At 33.9% G+C, this 26468-nt stretch overlaps 1 protein-coding gene across 2 annotated transcripts in view; it reads right to left on the reverse strand.

Annotated features, from left to right (window-relative positions):
- The window catches only part of LOC106464977 (serine/threonine-protein kinase SIK1-like), a 67846-nt gene extending 41677 nt beyond the window's left edge, over window positions 1-26169 (reverse strand). Inside the window, exons 1-3 of one of the 2 annotated variants that reach the window (XM_022392797.1) lie at window positions 25910-25996; window positions 11077-11615; window positions 1383-1499 (exon numbers count right to left, since the gene is read on the reverse strand). In XM_022392797.1, coding sequence (XP_022248505.1) covers window positions 1383-1499; window positions 11077-11091 — 132 coding nt within the window. In that variant the 5' untranslated portion in view covers window positions 11092-11615; window positions 25910-25996. Of the gene's footprint in view, window positions 1-1382; window positions 1500-11076; window positions 11616-25909 lie in introns of both variants that reach the window. The other variant, XM_013925156.2, reaches the window with a different exon arrangement.
- Window positions 26170-26468: the final 299 nt, after the last annotated feature.

The raw sequence follows: 26468 nt of genomic DNA on the forward strand, positions 1-26468 counted from the left end.
TATATATATATATATATATATATATATATATATATATGTGTGTGTGTGTGTGTGTGTGTGTGTGTGTGTGTGTGTGTGTGTGTGTGTGTGTGTAAGCAATTTCGTTCAACCGGGAAACTATAAGAGGTATATTATTATACGAGTTATTCTACAATTACACCAGAGACAGGTGTTTGTTATTGGTAAACAATCTGGCTTCTACAACAGCTTATCAAAAACAAAGTTTTCTTTCATCGGAAATGACGTGAAAAAAATCAATTTCCTTGAAGCTATCTAGCTTACTGAACACTAGAGAGGTGGAATGATTGACGTCATCGGGAGAATACAGATGTAACTCTTGGGATGTCATAGTTCCTGCTAAGAACAAGAGCTTTATTGTCATGCTATATCTTGGTCCTGTAAACAAGCTCTGTGTTTATTTCTCTTCAAATATGCAACAAGGGCTATCAGTATGATAAAGTTCTTACTTAAATTTTACGAAGTTTTAAAGAGAGAACAGTTGATAGTATTGATTCACGCGCTAATAACTTGATAAATGAAAATATCAGAGTTCATGCAGTAATCTCTAATTCAATACAATGTTGTGCGTCATTATTGCATACTATACCTTCGATCAGTTTCACATTGTCCTCATTTTTATCAGTTATGTTTTAATTTATTCTAAATATCACATAACACAGTTGTATGGCTGTAAATGTCAATGGTACATTATAGTATTTGAATATATGAATATTTCTGAACATTTTAATTAGTGTTTCTAGTAAATAATGTTCTTGTTGAATTTAATTAATTTTTCAATAATCAAATTCACTGTTTATAATAGACCAAAAATTATAGTTTTCCAATGTTTCTCTTTACAGTTGGTTTTGGAGACTAACAAGTTATATCGGTTGCATCATTTAAGTTGAGTTAGTGCTATAAACTTTGGATATTGTTGTTTTTTTTCATTGGTCTACGATGTATTTAAATAATGAGCCTATACATCATCTGTATATTGAGACTATTCACTATCTGTGTATTTATACTATGTAATTTAGTTGCTCTTCCTTGTAGCATTGGTTGTTATTTTCATACAGATATTGAAAGTGAATAAAGGTAATGAAACTATCTTTTTTTATTACTTAATGAAAATAGATAAGTATGACAATAGACAAAAAAAACTGTACGTGTAATTTTATGTTATTTATAGTAACAGCTCATAAAAATATCAGTTTTCGACTTTCTAATAATACCAACAAACTGAACTAGTCATTCATACATACACTAAGATACAATCCTTTTTTAAATAATATCAATTTTTTGCTGTTTAAAAACACGCTTCTGAGTAAAATGTTCTTAATATTAAACACAAGTGCTTTTAAGAGTAAATAACTGTATCTTACCTGATAAAGTTTGATGATATTAGGATGAGAAAGTTGTTTCATAATTTGAACTTCACGGTAAACTTTTTCCAAGTTTACTTTATCCAGCTGAGTTTTGTCTATAATCTTAATAGCCACCTGGTTAAGTAAAAGAGGAAAACTAATTATAGTCTGGTAAGACAAACACGTACAAACATGAAGTAAATACAACTATAATGACGTGAATATATATATACATATATATGAAGCTGCTTTATTATTTGGAATACTTTTGGAACATGGCAAAACTGTTTTAGTCTTTAAGTGTGTAAAATATGAATTCAATTTTCTAGCCAAATAATTCTTATCTTTCAAAAGATATGTTAATATATCGCGTGTTTAAGCATACTTAAATGGAATTTGATCAATGCCTGACATTTTCTATCCAGGCATTAGGTATATTCAGCTTAAAGATTTCCACGTGGGGCAAATTGGCAAAATTAGACATACTTTTAGGGCACGCATGAAAATATTGTATATAGTTAGAATTACATTAACAATCTATTTCAACGCTTATCACCCAAATCAGCATATGTTTCAGAAGGAAAAACAAATTTACGTTCACGATACAGATATAGAGAAAACCTACGAATCATGTACTTATTACTTACGTACACGTACATTTCATGTTCGTGAACATATTAAGCTTCTGGTGCGTATGTTTGTGTGCGTCAGTGATGAAGAAATCAGCTAAGTATGAGTATTCGAGTCTATTTCTATTTCTAGCATATAACTGAAGCTATTTCAAGTCTAAAAACTTCTTGATTTGCATATATGGAACGTGCATATAAATCCTTCCGGTAAAAGAAACATCCCCAGTACATATACAATTCCTAAATTACCACACGCAGGAACGAGATACATAAACATACATTCTCTTTATATTAATAATGGTTCAGTTAAGTGTTTAGGAAAACAATATGAATAAACTGTATATATTAAATTAGCACACGTAGATTGATGGCTATGATACGAAAATGTAACAAGAGATAAGAATTAATAAGGGCTGTACTAACATCCTGTGCCATGTTAATAATATAAATAGAGAGAATAAAAACAGCATAAAGTACAGAAGGTTATATGGTGATTACATCGTCAAACCCCAAAACGATCTCACGGTATTATGCACTGGTGCAGACAAGTTCGGAATTGTATTACTACACAAATTGTCCGGATAGCAACCATTCACGGGTACAACTACGTCACACAAAGAAGTTCAGCAAAATTCGTTAGTCTTTACAATCTTTCGATAATTTGTGTACGATTCAACAAAGATTACTGCAAACAGACCATTTCAAAAAGACAGGTTGAATTACATTTTGTGAGGGATAAGCCAGTTGTTACCTCAGTTTACGTAAGAAAATATTTATTTGGTGTCTAATAAAGCAATGACCTAACATTAATTTAATTTTACTTTGATGAGAGTCAACTTCCTTTCATGGTTGTAAAAAGTTTTTGTTGTTGTTTGTTTTCTGCGCAAAGCTACACAATAGGCTATCTTCGCTCTGTTTATCACACGGAATCAAACTCCAGATTCTAGCGTTGTAAGTCGGAAGGCGTACCGTTGACCTACCGAAATACGTAATAGTAATAAGGATGTTTCAGGACATTTCCTGCACTAATTACAAGAACCAATTCCCTGTTTTAAAAGTTTTACGATAGAAAATCATATTCGATTAGAAAAGTAATTATTAATTATCCATAGCAATGCTATTCCTTTCCAAGATTTCGCGATTTGTTATACATATTTTTTTACGAGGCTTAGTGATTTCATCTTACTCGGGATCCTCTTACTTTGTGTTAGAGACTATGTGGAAGAGTTTTGGCTTTGTTAACTATGTTGGCAAACTTCCAAAAATCTATACATAATTAAAATCATAAAACAACCTACTGATGGGAGAATCGATTAATGAGCAAGCGTTAATATAAAATGTTATTTCGATTCGAATTTGTTTGCAAGTATGATTGGTATTCTCAACAGGAAAATATTACGTCTTCGAAATATAAGATTACGAAAGATAATTTATAATTTGTTTGTTTTGAAGTTAAGCACAAAGCTACGCAATGGGCAGTCTGTGCTCTGCCCACCACAGGTATCGAAATCCGCAGACATTTCGCTGTGTCACTGGGGGGTGGGGGAGGGCAGGTTACGAAAGGCTTAATTGCCTTATTTAAGACAACCAGATTTTCTGACTGTCGAGGCAGGTGTGAGAAAATTCAACCTCCTGAGCTAAAGACAGCTGAATTTACTCTATACCACACTTGGAGAACGTATCAAAGTCATTGTGTGATATCAAACGTATACAATTCTAGCCGAAAATGTTAAGGGCGAGAGTACTCAACTGATTAGATAATGTATTCTAGTCTTTATAAGTAAGAGAAGTATATTTTGTTAACTATACTCGTTACCAGGTTGATTTGTTACTTCTCTCAAAGTAATTATATTCTCGTATAATTACTCAAGGGGAGATTAAATCCCACCTAATATTAATTTGCACAAACTTATTCGCCACCATTTCACTTGGATATGGTCTAAACCTCAAAAGTAGACGATACAGTAGCCTGGCTAAGAAAGATAACCTCTCCGGTATGATCCTGTATCATGTAATCTAAGCCTTAGACGAAGATTAAAGAATCTTCATACATACTCACGCTCTGTTCACGAGATCATAATTAACGGCATATAATTCTCTAGTTATATAACGGTAAAATCTGGCAATTTTTGACTGCTACCCTTCACCCTTCCCAATTCTGAGCATTCCTAAGCCTAAAACTTAAGAAATCATTTCATACTTCAAATTCTAAGTCTAACTAACGTAGTCGTAGTTTCAATTCATTATCTGCATATGAACAACAAAAGAAGCTTTATTTAAAAAAAGACTCCAAAGCTATTAAACTAGATAGAATAATACTTTAAATAATACAAAACAAAAATATACACGAGACAGTCAATGTAAAATAAATACAATTGAAAAAATTCAGCATAAATGAATTTAAAAATGATGTTTGTTTGTTATGAATTTCGCGCAAAGTTCCAAGAGTGCTATCTGCGCTAGCCGTCCATAATTTAGCAGTGTAAGACTAGAGGAAAGGCAGCTAGCCAACTCTTGGGCTACCATTTTACCAACGAATAGTGGGATTGATCGTCACGGTATAACGCCCCCATGGCTGAAAGGGTGAGCATGTTTGGTGTGACGGGGATTCGAACCCGCGACCCGCAGATTGCGAGTCGAGTGCCCTAACCACCTGGCCATGCCGTTAGCCACTGCAGCTGGTGGTGTTATGGTTGTTATTGGTGAAAGTTGGGCTAGTCAACCAATTCTAGTTGTTTAGAGAGGTTTGTACCAGTTGTTGGCATCGTGACTCATCATTGCCATCCTATGTACAAGAGTCAATCAAAATATGTTAACATTTGTACAAACATTTGCATCACCCCCCTCATTTGGGTATGACTCACACCCCAGGAAAGAGAAGATACATCGTTAAGACAAACGAATATTTGCCCTGTTGAATGACTAGTGTGACATTGATTGAAGAATATTTGCGACTACTCATATCCTGTTCCTGCGCATAATGGTTTGAAAAAACATTCTCCAATAAAGTTAGATAAACATATGTTCTTCTCTAGATAAAAAAGGTTAGTACACTTGGAAGTAAATTAGTGCTGATAAGAACAAAATCCTGATTTATTTGTTTTTTGTACTTCTTAATTTTTATGACGTAGTTATATTATAAAGTTGATTTTCATGTCATATACTATATACCTATATAGGTATCAAAGTCTTAATTATTTTATATTGTTATGTTTAAATTTAAATGAATCAGTAGTAATCTAACAATAGTAGGGCGTCACGAAAACTAATATTTAAATTTTTTATTGAACAAAATTGCACATCAATCGCATATATAATTGGCAAATTAAAACTAGCTTATTGGGGGTAATTTTCGAAATTCATTACACTTAGCAAACTCCATATTCATTCTAAAATTTACGCTCACTCAATTTACCCTTTATACTAAAAGGTATATCATGAAAGAAACGTAAACATGTGGATGTCCTACAAGTTTACGTATCGATATTAACTGTCCAATCAGTTTTTGTTGATACTTTCTGAGGGAACGTATGTTGTAAGTCTTGATCCATGTCGTATTTCAATACACTATAGGTAAGAGTTAGACCATTGTATAAATTATAATCTTGAATAGTCATTGAATAAGCTGGTGCACAAAAACGTTATTCAAACCATTTCTAAACGATATGTTGTTTATGGTGACTTGTATGTCATTTCCAGCTGTTTTCGGACCAGTGGGTATATTCCTTGGATAAACTAATGTAACTTTGAAAAACTGACAGAAGAAAATCGATTTCCTGAATACTTAACATTATCTGAATAACTGATAAGTCGTTGTTAGCAACGAGGTTACACAATCAGTATTTTAAAATTATCTTGTAGCAACTGAAGCTTTTGGAATCTTTGCAGTTAAATAGGACTCGTAATGATAGTAAAAAGTACGCACGTAATCATCATTAACCCTTAATACGTTTTTCATCTTCGCACCTCGTACTTGAAAGAGCCACAATGTTCAATAACTTATCAGTTTGTAAAGGCAATTTATGCGTTTTATTTATAGAAGTTCTTACAATACTAATACGTTTTCGAAATAATAAACAACAACGAATTACAAGTCCGACAAAGAACATCAAATGACATTTTATAGTTTCATCCACTTCTCTATCTTCTTTCGCTTCTCTGCTTAGTCCAGTACAGTTGGTTTTCTTCCGACCCATATCTATATTAACTAATTTAAACTGAAAGATTTGTTTGTTTGTTTGAAGTTAAGTACAAAGCTACAAAAAAGGGCTATCTGTGCTCTGCCCACCACGGGTACTGAAACCAGATTTCTAGAGTTGTAAGTCCGCAGACATACCGCTGAGCCACTGGGGGGTGCAACTAAAAGAATATTTGATAATATAAAGTGAAATATCGTCAGCTATGGAAAGGTTTCCTGAAAAATCAATATTTTTGTTACGATTTTAGAAACTTAAGCACACGACCCACGCGAAGTCTCCTTAAGTGGTTCAGTCATGCAGGTTGATAAAAAAAAATCCCCTTAAATATGAGAGCACAGATTCCTATACATCATGTACACGTTGATATGAATGCTTAAGGAAATGCATGGCCAGTGTTTAAGTTAAGTTTTAAGTGAAGAGTTCTAGAATAAACTTAGGCACTCGTAATATTTTATCATTTTACTGTTTCTATACATTTCTAACTGATCTGCTGCTGTTTGTTATGAATTTCGCGCAAAGCTACACGAGGGCTATCTGCGTTAGCCGTCCCTAATTTAGCAGTGTAAGACTAGAGGGAAGGCAGCTAGTCATCACCACCCACCGCCAACTCTTGGGCTACTCTTTTACCAACGAATAGTGGGATTGACCATTACATTATAAAGGCTGAAAGGGCGAGCATGTTTGAGCTGACGGGGATTCGAACCCAGATTGCGAGTCGAGCGCTTTAACCACCTGGCCATGCCGGGGCCCGATCAGCTGCTGTTAGCTGGGGAATGAAATTATTCATTCGCGTGTATTATGATATTTTTTATGTTACACACATAATTAAGTGCATTTGAAGGAACAAATACAGCACGTGATGACGAATCGCAGAGTTAATTTATAACAAAGTAAATTTGCATAAGCACTTTGCAGACTTAGATAAATGAATCTTGCTTATTTTAAAACGAACATATATTTCAAGTACTATTCCCACTACGAGTTTTATAACTGAAATAACCAATTCTCCCAATCCTAAAGCTTAAGAAATTTTAGGCTGACATTTATTGAAAATATTTCAAACTATACTAATTTTGCGGAAGATTAAATTTCTTGTACTATAGAAAATCGGAAATAGGAAGATAATTGGATCCGCTACATACTGCAAGTAAAAGTCAACGTAAGGATTCAATGATAATTAACACCAATTTTAGCAAATGGCCATGTGTAATTATGATCTTACATTACACGTAACACATACTTCAACTGAAAGTGTACAAGATCATTTACATACAACACCATAAATACTTTATCAGTTAAGAGTAGGATATAATGAACCCTGTGCTATAAAAACAATTGACATCGAATTTATAGCATTCATTTGTAAAAGAATAGCCCAAGAGTTGGCGTTGAGTTGTGTTGACTAGCTGCCTTCCCTCTAGTCTATCAAAATAAATAAAATGGCGGACGTTTACATTTTGGTCGTTGGGGGTTCTGTTGTATAAAAATGCCCCCCACCCCAGGGATAAGTTCACGAACTTAAAACGATAAAATCCGGAGTTCAATTCCCCGCAGTGGACACAGCAGATAGCCCAATGTGGTTTTGCTGTAATACCAACAACAACAACAACAAATATACAAAATATATTCTTGTATATGTATAAATAAGATGATTTCAAAAGTTATTTTAGTATGTTTGACTGGTCTTTCAATAATATAATTTGGTATATATTACAATTCTACAGAATATTTTAACATTTTACAGTATTATTTCCAAAATATAATTATTCACTACTGAAAAAATTAAAAGTAACGTCGGAATTGCTTCATCCTTCATAGCAATGCAAAATCCCCAATTTTGATTATTAAGCTAGTTTGTGTAGGTTTCTTGACCTTCGTACTTTTAACCCTCCTCGATTGGAATTATGACAAATTATAAAAAATAGTCCTTCCTTTTTACTTTTTACCTGTTACTTTTTTTGTTTTCGTTTCAAGAAATAATTTCGTAAAAAAGCGAAAATATTCAACCAGAAATTAAATTCATTTATACTTAGAATTGCTATCCATGCTAAAATGGCGTTTCTTTTACATAATCTTCTTTACATATTATTATTTTTTTACACGACACCTATTCCGAACAAATTGTAGACGTCCGCCATTATGTTTCTGTGCATTTCAAAGAGATACTACTTAAATACTAACTTTGAAATTTACTTTTAGTCAAGGATCTATCCGTAACTCATTTGATTAATTAATTAATTAACAAGAGATTCAACTTTAAAAAAAAATTAAATCACTATCCAGATTCTCCATCTCTGCATCGTTTGAAGTTAAGAGATACATTTTTAAAATGCGCAAAATATGAACAAAAGTAATTGCAAAATTTAAATAATAAATTTTTATTAGGCATTTGAAACAAAATGTTGTTAAATTGTCATTTCGAAGTAAATAAAATGAACACATTAATTCATTTAACGCTATTTCATCATCTTGTTATTTCATTTATATGAATGTAAGTTATGTAACGCAACAGCTGTTACTAGGTTGTCCAATGTTTTGATTAATACATTGTAGTAGGTCATTGTCGTAGGTTATTATAGAAATAGTATCTTTTATTAATTGCATTTTCTTTGTATCTAAATATCTGTCCAGTCGGGTTGATGTTGTTATTGTTTTTATTAGTGTGAAACGATAAGGCATTACCTTCGGTATAATTTTCATACACGTCTTGTATGATTCATAAAGATATAAAATTTTACGTTTAGCGTCCAGTACAAATTATGTACAGCTTGTGCGTGGTGCACTATACCCATGGTAAGCAAGTAATTAATCAAAAGGCAGAAACAGAACTGTGGAGTCGAACAGAAAAAGTTTGTTTGTTTGTTTTGAACTTCGCGCAAATCTACACGAGGGCTATCTACGCTAGCCGTCCCTAATTTAGCAGTGTAAGACTAGAGGGAAGGCAGCTAGTCATCACCACCCACCGCCAACTTTTGGGCTACTCTTTTAACAACGAATATTGGGATTGATCGTCACATTATAACGCCCCCACGACTGAAAGGCGAGCATGTTTGGTGCGACGGAGATTCGAACTCACGACCCGCAGATTGCGAGTCGAGCGCCCTAACCACCTGGCCATGCCGAGCCCTAACAGAAAAAAAGAGCAAATATGTGTTACACACACTGAATTCATATTAAGTCTAATTAGGCCCTGGTCCTGAGATGATGAGTTCTTTTTAAAGAAACCGAAGCTTTTCGTCGTTCGTGGCTAACACTGTCGCACCCGACTTCTTTGGAATGCTGTAAGATAAATACATTTACACAAGATTTACATAAATACAGTCCAATGAATAAGCAAATTACTAAGCGTTTCGCGAAAGGTGGATAGGATGTGTATCCTCGTAGTGGATAAATGTGTTCCTGCACTGCAGTCCCTTGATAAAAGCATATAACCCAAATGTTGGGAAATAAAGGTTCATTTCACCTGAAGTCAAAAGTCAGCTAATTACTCAAGCTTTAAAAAAATACATCAGTTCCCACTATAGCAGTTACATACTAGAAACGCATTGCTTTAGCTTAATTTAAATAGTAAAAACATTAAGCATCTCAAAACAAATATATATGATGCTTTGGTCGTCCTCTATTCATCTCACGATATACAGTTTTTAACACCTATAAAAAATAAGGATCGAGTGGCTTAACTAATTGACAAATGGAGAATCCAGTAATAGGCCGAACCTCAGCGTTCTTCCTCGCAGAAATTCATAACTGTGATACTGAGACGAAAAAACTTTATATTTCAAAATCTTTTCGTCTCAGTATCACAGTTTAAAATATAAAGTTTTTTCGTCTCAGTATCACACCTTATATTTTAAACTGTGATACTGAGACGAAAAAACTTTATATTTTAAACTGTGATACTGAGACGAAAAAACTTTATATTTCAAACTGTGATACTGAGACGAAAAAACTTTATATTTTAAACTGCGATACTGAGACGAAAAAACTTTATATTTCAAACTGTGATACTGAGACGAAAAACTTTATATTTTAAACTGTGATACTGAGACGAAAAACTTTATATTTTAAACTGTAATACTGAAACGAAAAAACTTTTTCAAAGCCCGGTTTTCGAAGACTTTACTTGAATTCATAAAGTCTAAAAAGCAACTACTTGATCTTTTGTTTATTTGCTATTTAACAGCAACACTATACAAACTTAAAGAGTATGAACGCTTTAAGCCAGTTTATTTGTTTTAGCACAAATCTACACTCTGTGCACCACGGGAAATTATATCCCGGATTTTAGCGTGGTAAGTCCATAAGTCTTCTGCTAGACATCAATAATTAAACACTAACAAAATGAAATAGTAACGTACAAGCGTTACGTTATACCAAGAGATAAAAGTGGCTAGAATCATTGTGTTCTTCTGTCATATACTTATATTTTCTCCTGAGTTGAGTCTAATTTAATTCAGCAATTAGTGATACTTCGCTAAATATAAGGCTAAATCACCTGATCTGTATACTTAGATACAGAATACCAGCATATATAATGTTACACTGTAACCATAAATACTACCTTCCATGATATTATAAAAGTCACGCAACCCAGTAATCAGACCGTATCCTAAAGTATCGTGCTATTCCTATAAATTTATCCTATGAGTGTTGCAACAAATCTTCAAAATTTCTAACCACTGAACGTACTATAAAATATATTACACAGAGGTTAAATAAACTATAATAATGCGATTTTTCAGCCTCACCACGTCGTTATAGCCCATGTCGTCACGTCTTGTCATGCTCTATCCGATGACTTTACATCTCGACAATACTCCAATAGAGAAGTTTCCATTGCAAAAAAAAGAATCTATCATCAAGACTATTATGTCTAAAACTCACCATTCTTCCCTGCATACTTTACATGATCCATCTAATGTACGAGGACGACGGTATCCTATCACCAGTTTCAACAGTTCTATGGCACAGATATCAATAGATGCTTTCGTATGGAATATATTGTGAATGACCATTTCATTCTCCAGATGCTAGAGGTTGCGACGGTTGAACAGATACACCGTGGAAGCAACCTTTGTACACGTGACTTGTGTTGCTTTTCCAGACTGAGATCCTTCTTAATTACGTTGTATAGCTGTCGTGAAAAAAGACGACCACGTGTTTTCGTAGATTCTCACCTTCTACAAGACGCTACACTTTACTTATCATGACTGGGGTACAACTTCCTTCAAGGCTCTATCTGGATGGTTCTGGTACCCCTAGTTGATCAACATTTCTTTGGTTTTCGAAGCCATTAAATACATGGCATATCCCCGTCTGGAAAATTGTAAATCCGATCTGAACACATCTCTATCATTTTTCACCGGAAAGGGCTGTTACATACCGTTTCTAAATGCTGTATATTTTTGGTGACATCACACGACCTACGAAACGTCAAACAATGTCAAAACGTAGTTTGATAAATATCATTGCACCGCAACTTTACTTAAGCTGTGCTTGACATGTTCACAACCATTTAAAGATAACGCACTCAACCCTCTGTACATAAGACTATGCCATTTCAGACTTTATTTACTATTAATTAAACCAATTCTTGTAACATTATTCGAAATATGCAAAACATATTCACCCAAATACACAAAAATGTTATTTAATACACATTTTGAGCACTGAAGACACTATTAAAACTACTTTCTACAACACAAGTCCACCAAACGCATGAAAGTACTTGTAGAAATATTTCTAGGGACTAATGTAAAATCGGAAACATTTTCAAAAGAAAACAATAAAAACTTCGTGTATTGTTTGTTTGTAATCAAGCACAAAGCTACACAATGGGCTATCTGTGCTCTGCCCACAACGAGTATCGAAACCCGGATTCTAGCGTTGTAAGTCCGCAGACATACCGCTGTGCCACTGGGGGGGGCAACTTCTGTATTAACAATTATTACATTTTAAACATTTTGATTGTTTTCAAACACATCGACGCAACGATAATAATCCTATTTTTAAGCAAATAATCGAATGATTAAACCGGATTTTTACAATGATGCATTAATCAAAATCTTACATGTTTTCAACCAAGTAAGATATGGTAAAATATGTTTCAGTTGTGTTACGTGAACTACAGTATCAAAGAATACGAGTTTTTAAGAGCCCGATAACAAAACCATGTGAAAGGAAAACGTGAAATTAAATTTAGTTATAATAATCTAACATGGTACGGTAAATTTTAATGTATCCTATTTTATGGTTCGCTAAGGAAACATTAACTTTAAACTCTAAAGGCGTTTGCAAGTTTCATGTAGTTTCGCCAGCCTTAAGTTTGAGAAGTATTCTCTTTTCCAAATGTATATATTTTAGACGAGTTATTTGAATTATTTTATCGTGTTTATTTTGTTTTTCCTTTCCGTTCATGCATAATAATCATCACATGATTTCTTAGTCATATGGAAACATATAACACTACATAAAAGTTACCCATGAAGTATATGCCTGCTGTATCTCCATTCAATAACAATGGTTCCTTCCATCAAGATTCACACAGGCTTGGACGTCTATAGCAGAGAACTCATTTGGTTGTGATCCAATAGCCTTATTTTAGTTATATTACTCAAGTTCGTACATCTGATATTCCTGGGAATAGTTCTGGTTCAATTCCAATATCCCAAGTATTTTATTTTCTTTAGAATGCCAAATCTAATTCTCGAATGTTTTTCGAGTTCTATTGCTTCATTCTCTGCTTGTTTTGTCCGGGAAGTAAATTAAATGATTTGACAAGTTATTTTTATTCACTGCGAGGTCAAAGGCCCCCATCATGATTCACAGAGACCCGAATATTCCGACCAAGCTCCTCCATTATCCAAATTACTTCTATAGCTACCCCCAGTCGGGTTTGTACCCGAAGAAAACGCTAATACACCCACACATGGTATCTGGGCATGTGTGCCAAGTTTGAACACAACTTAAAACTTGACGTCCTGGAATCCTGAAAGAGCCAGAAATACAGTGATCGAGAAAACCTATTTCTAGACCCCCAACGTGCTTGGGTGATTATTCGGGATCATTTTAGCCCCCCTGGTAGTGTTAGTAGGCTGCTACGCCATATAGATAAGGATATAACGCCGGCCGGCCCAAGTCAAATTTGATCCAGCTAATAACAAGCAAACAAACACAAAATCTAAATTAATTCAGGATTTTGGGATGACAGTGCTACTCTCTTAAACAGAAGCTTTCATTTTTGTAGTTTGGCCAATGTTCACCATAAATGTTTGCGATTCATATTGGATTTTGATCTGATGTACGCCATACATTTATGGTTCATATTGGGTTTTGATACAAGTTTCTTACAACTTTTAGTTCATTCATTCACTTGCTCTATTTTATCCTTATAAAAATATGTTTTAAATGATGGAGATAATTTACCGTTTCGCTTAAATTTTATAGTGCTGTTAATTACATATCTAACTATTCAGATTATAAGCGATCGCGCTGTTCATCAAGGTTTATTCAAGTTTCACCTGTGTGACTCTTCGAAGACGGTGCTCGATAAATGAGGAGCAAGTTAGATAAAATTATCATTGGGCTTTTCGAGTACAAAGGTTGATAAGTTACTTAGCTTTGTAGAAACGGGTATTACACTGTTGACGATTTCAAAATATCACTCGAAACGAATTTTTGGTACGTTAACCAGGGATAAGACTTGTCTACTTTTTTTTTTCAAGTTAGATTAAGGGATCTGCAAATACTTTAGGCTTAGGTTTGAACTTCTTGGATAAAAAAAGGAGGAAAAGAGCAAGAATCCTGGAAGAATAAGAAATAACTCTAAACCAATTTCAAATCATAAAAAAATGTAAAATACTTTAAGCAATTCGTTTTCTCGCCCTTATCATCCTGTAGGCTGTGAATTTCAGTAGGCTGTTTTCACATTATGCAAATACAACCTGTTCGTTTTATGTTTGTTCTATATCCAGCAAGTACTTGTTTAACCCTGGCTTTTATATTTATGTCATAAGACATACTGTACAATAGTACATAATATTTCCATAATGATAACTTTTTTGAGTAACTGAACAGGTCTGGATGGTAACAAGTGAATGTTATAAGCTTATATTTGTTTGAAAACAGATAAATTATACAACGAAATTTGTTTTCTTCAAATACGAAACTTCTTCATCAGGCTATACGAAAATGTTGACATCAAAAATAAAAGACCCAACCTAATAGAAATTATATTTATGTATATATGCATACCTCAGACATACGTATTAATCTTTTATATCAGTGTTTATGTTTGCCCAAAGATACAATAGTACATCGTATTTCCATGATGAGAACTGCTTTTATTAAATGGAACAGCTCAAACAAAAAATGCTACTTACTTGTCCCAGACCCTCGTTGAAAAGAATGAATCACTTAATACAAAATAAAAATGGATAAAAAAGTTTTAGTGAAAAAACAACAACAACAGATAAATTATTAATTAAGATAACGTTTGACCAATTATCTGATGATATTAAACAAGAAAGATGCAAGACAATAAGATGTTTGATAATGTTTTTAGTTTGTATTTATTCAGCTAATTTTCATCATTTTATTGCAAGATACAGCAATTAATATAGACGTCATTTTTTCCGTAGCAATTAATAACTTTGTAAAGTATTGTTGCATCTTTATTTATAAAATGATACTTGATCTAACTAATCACAAAATGTAATAAATTAGGTAAATATCAAGAGATCAAATAACCGAGTTACTGACTGGGATTACATATGTAGGTTCTGGGATAATAAAAAAAATGGGCAGACACGTATCTTTCCTTCACTTTTGTAATACTTTTTTCAATTTTCCCTGGCTTTCCTTGAACTTTCAAAAATTTCCAAATTCATTACCCATGTAATTAAAGAGAAAAGACACAGCAGTGATGGTTATAGTTGTTCCCAGAAACAAAATATAACTCGCATAGCCCACACGAAGATCCCTCCCCCCACCTGATGCGGCGGTAAATCTAAAGGCTTGTAACGCTATAAACCATGTTTCGATACCCGTGGTGGGGACAACGAACAAATAATCATCCGAAGATCTTTTTACTGCCCGGCATGGCCAGGTGGATAAGGCGCTCGCCTCACAATCTAAGGGTCGCGGGTTCGAATCCGCATGCCACCGAACATGCTCGCCCTTTTAGCCGTGGGGGCGTTATAACGTGACGGTCAATCCCACTATTCGTTGGTAAAAGAGTAGCCCAAGAGTTGGCGGTGGGTGGTGATGACTAGCTGCCTTCCCTCTAGTCTTACACTGCTAAATTAGGGACGGCTAGCGCAGATAGCCCTCGTGTAGCTTTGCGCGAAATTCAAAAACAAACAATCTTTTTACTGAAACACAAAGGTCAGTTAGAAATTTGTCATTCCAATTTTTAAGTCTAAATTTTCTGTTAAAATGAAACTATTATCTGGTGTTTATATAACTGAAAAATGCCAGTTTTCATTATTATGAAACCGAAAATAGAGTTGTACATAATATTTATACAAATGAAGCCATTTAGTTTTTTTTATGATGGTAATTTACAATAAAACATGTTGTTGTTAGTAATTAGTGTTAATTCGGATAAATTACTAGACAATAGGTTTGTTTATAATTAAGCACAAAGCTACACAATAGGGCATCGGTGCTCTGCCCACCACGGGTATCGAAACCCGGATTCTAGCGTTGTAACTCCACAGACATACCGCTGTGCCACTGGGGGGGGGGGGCTAGACAATAGGAAGTACAGTAAAATACTTACCAGGCGACGAATGTTATTATTTGACAGTAAATAATTAGCCCCGAAACAGTCGTCTGTGTTACTTAATATGCAGTTAAAGCAACGTCTGTTGTTCGCTTCTCGAGAAAAAAAAAAACGACCAATACACTGTACCTAAAATTGATCGAACATATGTCATAAAAATAATAAAAAATAAACACCTTTTAAACAAAAATTCAACTATAATAGATGCCTATATCTCGATCTGTGCAGCTTGTACAAGGTGGAGTAAAGAATAGTAAAGCAGTTTGCTGCTTAAGACTTGTGTGTAATCTATAAACTACACATTATTTTTAGTTTAACGATAATAACATAAATGACATGGAATACTTTTGGATTAAATAAATAAATCTGCTTATTTTTACACTTTAACCTAAAGATCTACTATGACCACCTATTATGTTCAGGTAATTGTTTATAAATCTACTTTCTACATAATTTGTTGAAATCAAAATTTTCAACCCAATAAAGATGTTATTTGTCTCTACCTGCGAGATACCTCAGAAACTGGTAAATTACATTTAAAAAACGAGTACATAAATTCCTTCTGAATCATAGGAAGTACCTTTGTAAGAAAACATAGTATAAAAATCATGCGTCTGGTGACAGAATTGTATTAGATGGCACAATCAATCTTAGGGGTGTTTAGATCAAATTCTGATATAGTATCAAACTGCCCCTTGCACTGATTCATATATCGGGAAGCTTGCAATCAAAGTTGACAGAGTGAGCGACAATAGTGGAAGGAAGGCATGATATAAATGTGTTTGATCTTTATAGGTGGCGAAACATAAACATAATTATCGACTTCCTAAAATACAAGTTTTCTAATAGTTGATAACTTTTCTTACATACTGTTCTATTATTCTCGTGTAAGCTAAGGATGCTGTCGGGAAACATGATAAACATGCTATAAGCCTAGTTTGAGTACATTGTATTTTATATAAGATGTTTATTACTTAAATTTTATATTTCCACATCCGTTTAAATTTGAAAATTGTGTGCAATGTTGTGTAACACTGTAGTCAGCAGACCTCTTTCCATTTTTCCAAAATGATTTGTACTGTCACATTAAACTGATATGTAATGAGTTAAACGCTGTTCAAGAAGACTGTTTGTTTGTAATCTACTCAAGAAGATATTTTTAGCCTCGGTTGCGCGGCTCATAGAAAGGCTCTGAGTTTTGTTCTGTTTTTTCAAGTAGAAACTTTTAGCTCATAGCTCCGTCGTCTCTTGACTGGTTTGAAATCTAATTACAATTTTGGACTCGGGAGGTCAAAACCTTTCGATTGATGTATTTGACCGCGCCTGAGGTATCAAAGATTAATTTGTTCTACTCCTGCTTAAAAGAATATAAATTTGAGGGTAGTCTGGTAGAGGTCCTGATGAGTAATAAAATCGAATCGGGTCACACGCGCGACCCACGTTTGGTATTGCTGGTGCATAAAAATATAGCTAATAAAAACGAAAAAAAAAAAGGTATCTCAGATTAATGTACTTTAATCCTGTTTTATCAAGCCCCAAGTTGAACAAAAAACGCGGCCTGGCTAACTAATGAATGAATATTTGCTCTAAAATTCCTACAATGCTGTAAGTATAATTACCAGTTTAGCCGCCTATTTTATTTCATCCCTTGAATTCGCACGCTCGATCTTTTTTTTTCGCCGCACATTTTTTTTATCACACCTAAGGTGTTTTTCATTAGATATAGGATAATATAGAGAGTAACAATTATCAACAAATGTTTTATTGTTACACAAATGTCAAATAATTTTCTCGTTGATTATATTTTGTTTTTGATCACACAATTACTCAAAACCAGAATAATTCAGTCTCTATAAACTACTAGCTTGATCACACAATTACTCAAAACCAGAATAATTCAGTACCTATAAACTACTAGCTTTGAAGAATAAGTGCAATCAAATTTCAAGCCCTCTGCCTAAAATATTTGTGTAGTTTCTATCAATTTTTTTTCAAGGCTTTTTCTCAACATAAAGTTTAATTACTTGTTTGTTAGTTTCTCTCTCAAAGCTAACACATTTGTACATGGTGAACACCCTGCCCAAATCCAATTTAAAAGGTGCGTTGTTTATCCTAGACTTTTTTTTTTTTGAAAGAGATAACGTTGTGGGATTAAAAGGTCAACGGTTGTCTGTCTCCCAGTGATGTTCAACTTTTTACTTCAGTGTATATGGAAATGTATTGATAATTAATTAAATAATATGGGAAAGAACAATTTTCAATACAAATAAGTCACAGTTAATACTAACAAGTCACAGTTAATACTAACAAGTCGCAGTTAATACTAACAAGTCGCAGTTAATACTAACAAGTCACAGTTAATACTAATAAGTCACAGTTAATATTAATAAGTCACAGTTAATACTAATAAGTCACAGTTTCAAATAGGTTTAGGTATACGTATATCTGTTCAAATCTGTGAATAATTCTATAAAGTCTGCAAGTGAAGAAATATATTTGTACAAAAACGGATATTTGCAAACTTGTTTCATTCATTTTTATTAGTATTTAAATATGAGACGTCTTCATCCCACTATACATACGAAGATGTTAACATCGAAAACAAAAAACCTAATGTAAATTTTATTTGTCTATTTATGCATACCTAAGACACTTATTAATCTTTCTGTTGTCTTCATGTTTACACAAAGATAGAAATTTAGCTTTATTATTAAAAACAAATATAAGAAATGAAGAAAATCAATTCAAAGAAAACAGTACAATGTTAGAAACTTGGAAAATATCGGATAACATGAACTAGCCCGGCATGGCCAGGTGGTTAGGGCGCTCGACTCGCAATCTGCGGGTCGCGGGTTCGAATCCCCATCACACCAAACATGCTCGCCCTTTCAACCGTGGGGGCGTTATACTGTGACGGTCAATCCCACTATTCGTTGGTAAAAAAGAGTAGTCAAACAGTTGGCGGCGGTGGGTGGTGATAACTAGCTACCTTCCCTCTAGTCTTACAATGCTAAATTAGTGACAGCTAGCGCAGATAACTCTCGTGTAACAAACCAAACATGAAACAGACTTATGAAAAATGTAGTAGCTAAAGAATATGAAATTTCAAGCCTCATTATCATCTGTGAAAAAAAAAAAACAGTTTACGGGGATGATGTCATTCTCCTCACATTTAGTCGCTTACAATAAACACATCTATTATATTTCATCTCCTTGTGTCCATTTCCGTTTATACTCCACTGATACAGCAACAGCTGAAAACTTGATACTAAAATCTCCATACCTGCTGTCTACCAACAAATATAGTAACAACAAAAAATAAAATTGATGTCTTCCTAGCGCTTCTACAACAAATTAACTCGAATCAAATGTACACAGAAAAACTCCCTACTTGTCAGAAAAAAAGAAAGTATACTGATAATATTTTCATCCTACGTGAAACCAAAGCCAAGTAATACTGAGACAACTTTTACTTCTAATTTAATCTGACAGTCTACCAAGAGTAGCAGCCTTTAAATGCCTTCCGCAACAAGTGTCCAGCCTTTAAATGCCTTCCGCAACAAGTGTCCATGACTTTCGACTCTGAAACTTAAATTAGAAATTTCACATTGTTGTAATCGGTAAAACAAACACGCGGTTTATTTAACATTACTTCATGAGTTATGTTATTTTGGCCCCCCTTTTTTAAATTTTGAACTATATTCTGTGTTTTAATATCAGAAAAAGATGTGTGCTATATATTAACTATTAAACATTACTTTTGTTAACTTTTAAACGTCTTTTTATTAAGGTTTGTCTTTAAAAATTAGGGAAACATTTGAAAAAAAAAGTGCAAGGAGCTAATTAAGTTTGTTTTACTAATCCTCGCCGCCAGAGTGCCGAGGATTTTTTATAGTGATAATATTATAGATAAAAAAAGGTTAGTCGCATCTTATAAGAAGATGCATATATACTAAGTTAGTTTAGTGTTGCCACAGATGCAAGCCTTGGCGCCACTTGCAACATGTTTAGCACACACACACACACACTCATATACATAATTGATTCTCATCAAGTATCCGACCATTCGACAATGCAATCCCGATAGTACAATCATCGGGCTGGAGGTATTTGAAACAACTATTTCCACCGAAAGATGATCGTACAGCCACGTTGCTAAAGGATGTGGAAGAAGATAGAACATTTAGAAGAAGAGAACATTCAATCGAAGTACAAAAATTCACATGGCAGAGCATTCAAGACAGAAACATAATTTCAAAACCACACCTTAGGCCAGTACAGAGCAACAACGTCATAGTCTACAGAATGAAAGTTATAATTACGAAAGAGAAAAAAATAACATCTGATACAAAAATAAATAGCTGCAATAAAGTTACGCATATCTTCTAGCACCGGTTAAGAAATATACAAATATTTGAAATCTACGAAGGTTTATAATTCAACAGCTCAAAGGCTTCCTGGCAAAAGAAGATGGCCGAAGATCCTTGAATCATTGCAAGCTTATCCTACTATATATCTTTCAATCTCGGTGCATTTGTTATACACTATTTTGTCTGCTTAAAGATGGTCTTGAAAGCCAACGTTCACGGTCAGTGGAAAGCTTTCAAAATGCACAGATATCGACGTCCTTCGCCAAACCACAGCTACTGACGATTGAGGAAGTGTTCCCAAGGTTACCACAGAATCTAGGAAGTTTCTAACGGCTGAGGAAGTAGTAGCAGCACGGGACCTAAAAAATCGTGCTTATGAATGGCGCCTAACCATCAGTAATTCATAAAGAAATTTTGTTCAACGAATGGATTCTAAAAAAAAAAAATAATAATAATAATAACAAGGTACTGTGATTAAAACATAATACTGATACAGAGATGATGACAAACTATTTTCGTCTTGCATTCAAGAGATGCTTTCTTATGTTTCAAAGAAACATAAAATAACAACAATGATCTCGTTTATTGAACGATCCATTTTTACGCATTTGTTGACATATAAAAATTTTAAACTAATAATCTTACGACACACACGTGGCCAAGTGGTTAGCAAGTAGAAACAGGGATAGTACTTTGGACGACAGCTGTTTCCCAAATATTAAAACGTTGGTTGTTAATGCAACAACTGCAAATTCTGAAAGTCTAAACCACAATTTTGTTGTAAATCAGGAATTAACTTCACAGTTTTGCAATGAATGCAAATGGTTGTTTACATTACACACCTAAATGTATATAGCATTCGTACGGCTTCCGTGTAGTTCTGGTTACTAATGGTATAAAATATCAAATACACTTTCGTTTGACAATCATTATATTGACATCAAGTATAAAATCAAACGTACCGCCTAAGCAATAGACGACATAATTAAAATGATATACATACAATTGCACGAAGATAAGTAAGAACATTGTCGGAAATACTCATACATATCATTCCTATACAAATAACCAATCAGAATCCAATGTAACGTCATATTGTCCCCCCATGGCTGAAAGGGGCGAACATGTTCGGGGACGGAATTTGAACCCACCACCCACAGATTGCGAGTCGAACGCCGAAACTACCAGGCCTGTGTTTCATCGAAACATAATCAAGCTCAAAGATAAATTTTGTCTAATGTTTGACTAAATGATCGTTTCAAGAAGTTGGCATCTCACTTATTTAACGTTCACAGGTCAAGTATGCTACACAGGTCAAGTATTTCTAAATTTAAAGATTATTGTTCTTGTGGCCCTTCATGGTGCTTCGAAAATAAGGTGACTTCTTTTTTCTTTCTTTTTTCACCTATCTTAATGCGGGATTATTCTAATACAATTACTTCTTAGATAGAACTTTAAAGAACTTTAATTTTTTTTGAATGAAATTTTGTGTCCCCGCAGGAATGAAGTAATACGAAAGAATAACAAAGTAAGTAACTTTGGAAACTGCTTGACGATCAATACATACATACATACATACATACATATATTAAACTCATACATGTACTTCAACTTGCGGTGGAATTCGAACCCAACTATGTGGGATTTTGCACACATACACGCGGAATAATTATAAAACCGTATTCAAATTATAATATGACAATATTTCAACATGAATTTCTTTAATGGTTGAAATGGCAACATCTTATCCCGATGAATTTAGAATGCTATCATTTACGATATAGTAATTAACATCAGCAATAATTAACATAAATACTCGCTTCGCGATTAGTTCCTGGTCATTTACAGCCAACTTTCAATCAATCTGAGATTACCCCCCCCCCCTCCAGTAGCTCAGCGGCACTTCTGATGATTTATAACGCTAAACATCGGGTTTCGATACCTGTGGTGGGCACAGCAAGATTACCTAGTTTTGTGCTTAATACTAAACAAACAAATAAATCAAACTATCTGAGATACTTAACATTAGATGAAAAATGTATTACCTGAGCCAAAAGGCTTCCAAGAAATACTTGTGCGTTATTACAAAAATATATATACTACTCCGATTTTGAAGTTTCTAGATCCACTGATTTCTTTGATAAATACTCCTTAGACATCAGAAATATACGGTCTTACTTAATCCTTACTTACACCCACTAGGTTTAACATTAAGGACAAGACACTCCAACAACTGTGTCTAACACTGAACTAAAAGCTACTGTCAATAAATATATCATGGTTTTAAGAACCTTGTATGCTATGACATTACACCATTCATTCTATTCAGTTAACATGGTATTCTACTATTCTTTTGCTACTTATTATTTAACAGGAATAGTAGTTTTTAACGTTGTTAACATAATTATATGTCTCTGGTTTACAACAGATTATTACGTGAGTTACGTAATTTTGAAAGTGCTCTTAATGAATATAAACTTACACATAGCTTGAAAATAAACACAAACACTACTGGTCACATACCCAGAAAAAAAAACAGAATTTTGCTATAACATCTCGCAAAAATGACAACTAATGATAAAACATTCGCATTTGTTTTCCTTTACTGTGTCTTTTTTTTGTGTTTTATTCATATATAAATATATTAAACTTTGGACATGGCTTAAGTGGGTAATGAAGAAAACTTTATTACAAGTAACAAAACTACAACGTTTCGACAAGCTTCTGTCATCACCACATATCTAAAAGTGGGTTCATCATGATCAAGTCTGATCCATAATTATTCACTTTATAAAAAATACCACAACATAATTGTACACCAACTACTGAATTGAATTGACTTGTTTTAATAATGATACATTTGTTTTGCCGTTCTTGTTTCAAGCAAACAAAGCCGTTGTTTCGATTGAGGTAATGGCAGTAAATGCCTAAAGACTTTTTAAGTTTCAATTTAGTTATAACGAGCAAGCAAAAGTAGAATTAGATGTGAGGAACTGTCAAATATTGTTCCAAAACTCAGAGTTTCAAAGGCTGCGGTTAAAAAGAGCATTATAACGTTTAGCTGAAACAGTTGGTTTAAGGTCTAATACGGGGAGGGACGTCCAACAAAAACATCTTGGCGGGAGGATAGTGTTATTCAATTAACTAATTAAATAACAGATTTATTTATGACATCCTCAAATATAAATATGGATATGGAGGACATGCATGGAATCAAAACTGCTCGAAAGAAAATGATCTGAAGCATAAAAGCTTAACGTTTCACGTGTGAATATGGTCAAGCTTAACCTCTCAGAGGATCACAAAACTAGACGAACAAATAGAACTTGTTAAGTTTGAGATTGAGTTGTTGTTCTTTGTTTTAGTTTTAGTGTGTGCGTAAACGTAATCATGAGATGTTTAAGGAAAACTATGAAACAACGTGGTGGGTCGATAAAAATGTGAAAAGTTTTACTGCTTCAGATGTGGGAATATTTGCCATAAATAATGATATTATGAAAAAAGCAATATCACTACTTCATGATTTGTTCCGCAATAGCCACTAGATGGCGTTTAATTGGTTCTATCTATAAATTGCTGCATGATAACGACCCAAAATATGCTGGTTTGGTGAATAAGAAGTATTTAGAGGAGGAGGGCTGGGGAAATAAAAGTCACAAAATGGCCAATCCCAAATCCCAATGCTGATCCAAATGAAAACGTAATGCACCAGTAGAAAACAAGTACTGCTTGCAAGCCTAATGCACATCGGCTTACGTAGATTTGATAGGAAATACTGATTCATAGTCTACAAAAAAATATAGTATCCATACCTCATTGATGTAGCAATACATTTAAGGCTATTAAATATTTACAACTAAATTTATGTTGTCAAATTAACTTGTTATATTGTAACATTGTAAAGCAGGAAGGAGCCACCCAGTGGCACAGCGATATGTCTGCGGACTCACAACGCTAGAAACCGGGTTTCGATACCCGTGGTGGGCAGAGCACAGCTAGCCCATTGTGTAGCTTTGTGCTTAATTCCAAACAAACAAAAGCAGAAAGGCAAAGCGACACTTGAGTGTTGAGACCCAGGATTTTCACTTATGTCCCCTAATCATCACTTTATATGCATGTATATTTATATAAAACCCTTCATATAGATGGGGTTTGCTGAGGTATATAATGAATATTTTATTAAGTAAAATACATCATGGGAATACAATACATCTAAAGAGTAGCTGTAGGTTTATCAGTAGCATCAGCAGTTAAGAGTCTTTCATTCTTTTCGACTCATCACAACACTTCTGTTTTCCTTGTATGCTGCATACAAGCTAAAACGCAATAGTGTGTAAATTAGAAATATATAGACTCCTCACACCGTTATACGCGTGTTCTATGTTCTCTGAGAGAAGTAGTGTTTCGTGCATGAAGTCTCTAGGGCACGCAATACACAGAGAGGGTCAGGATACCACAAGTACGCCCAAAGTTAAGAAGTGGATCTAAAGATCTGCATGACACAGCTGGTATCAACGAACTAAATATACTTAATGAATGAAAAAAAAAAAACTCAATAATTCCATTATCACTAAAAGTTCATATAGTCATACTGATATGCAAGATATTTATATGAATAAGTGTGCAGATAATGTTAAATTATTCAATAACATTGTGGTTCATAAATTGAAGAGCTAAATTATTCATGAAAACATTTTAAGCTAAGCTAAACTAGTATACAATATTTACAATATGATACAGTATTTTAATTATACTTGTACTTTTCAAGCTAAAATCAAGGAAAATAACTTTTTCTTAGAAAAAAACGGTCTTTCATATACTTTCTGAGCAACATGGCTCAGGCCTAAGCTAGGTTGTCACAATTTTAACTATTATGAAGTAAATATACTTAAATACGCTTTTATTATGACTATGTTAAAAAGGCATCCTCACCGTTCACATCATTTCATAACTCTTAAAACTAAGGCTGTGTCATACATTTAAAACTTCTAAGATATCCTTGTATGCTTGCTGTGTTTTTTTTTTTGTGTTTTTGTTCAAAATCAAATAAGTAAATACATTCATCAAACGAATAATGTCATGCTATTAACAATAAAGCCAATAAGAATTTCTTGCATAAGAATGCATATAATAAGACAACCTACGACTAAGTTTCATTTATTTGACCCATCTTAAACTTCGAAATAGGTTCGTTAACAGTTAACATACGAAAACCATATATTTATTTTAACTTTGTGCCAAGTTATGTATTATTCCAAAATTTAGTCATGGTCAACTGGACTATAATCTATAAATTCTAAAAATAAAATCTAAGCCTTCTTTTACCAGTTATTGTTTTCAAACCCACACGTATAACCACCAAGTTCAACAACGATACGATAAGACTACCATATTAGTTATTTCATTTTTTTTTTTTACTACACGATCAGATTCACACAGTGAAGATATAACTACTGAAATGCATACTTATGTATTACGTCTCTACTAAACAGGTTACGAATGTGAATCAACGCCGTCTAGGCGGCAGTCACTTATTTCTTTTCAACTTAAATATTAGGCTTACTTCAGTCTTCGTTATTCGATGTCTAGCCAACTTCACAACAGCGAAATTTCCTTTTCCAATGGTTCGTTCTATTTCATAAAATCCAACGCGGATCGGACCTTTCGGTTTCTCATCCATGCCCATGGTGTTCCACAGTGTCTTCCAAGTTAAACTTAACCAGCTTACTACCGTTGAAACCGCTCGGAAACAGTAAACGCCAGTATTGCATTCATATTTGCACCTAAATTCTCTCTCTGCCTTGGTCTGATCTTGGCATGTGCCGGTAAACACGGCATGACGTCATTGAAAACGTCAGTCGGCAGTAGGCTATCGACTTATCGGGAGGAGTTGATGCCACTTGTACAGATATGACGTCAGGCTCAGCGAGAATGCTAAAATCTAAATAAAACTATGGTTGATAAGTAGTTGTTCGAACAAAGTAAGGCACAGTTTTAGTTGATAAGAAGTCTACCACGTAGGCCTGCGGTTGTTTTTTTGTCACACATACTATTTATACAGTACTCAGAATAGGCTCTCTCTATATATACGATGTGTGGGTGTTCGAGGAAATATTTAAAAC

This window comes from Limulus polyphemus, unplaced genomic scaffold (genome assembly GCF_000517525.1).
Source record: "Limulus polyphemus unplaced genomic scaffold, Limulus_polyphemus-2.1.2 Scaffold1799, whole genome shotgun sequence".
Lineage (NCBI taxonomy): Eukaryota > Metazoa > Arthropoda > Merostomata > Xiphosura > Limulidae > Limulus > Limulus polyphemus.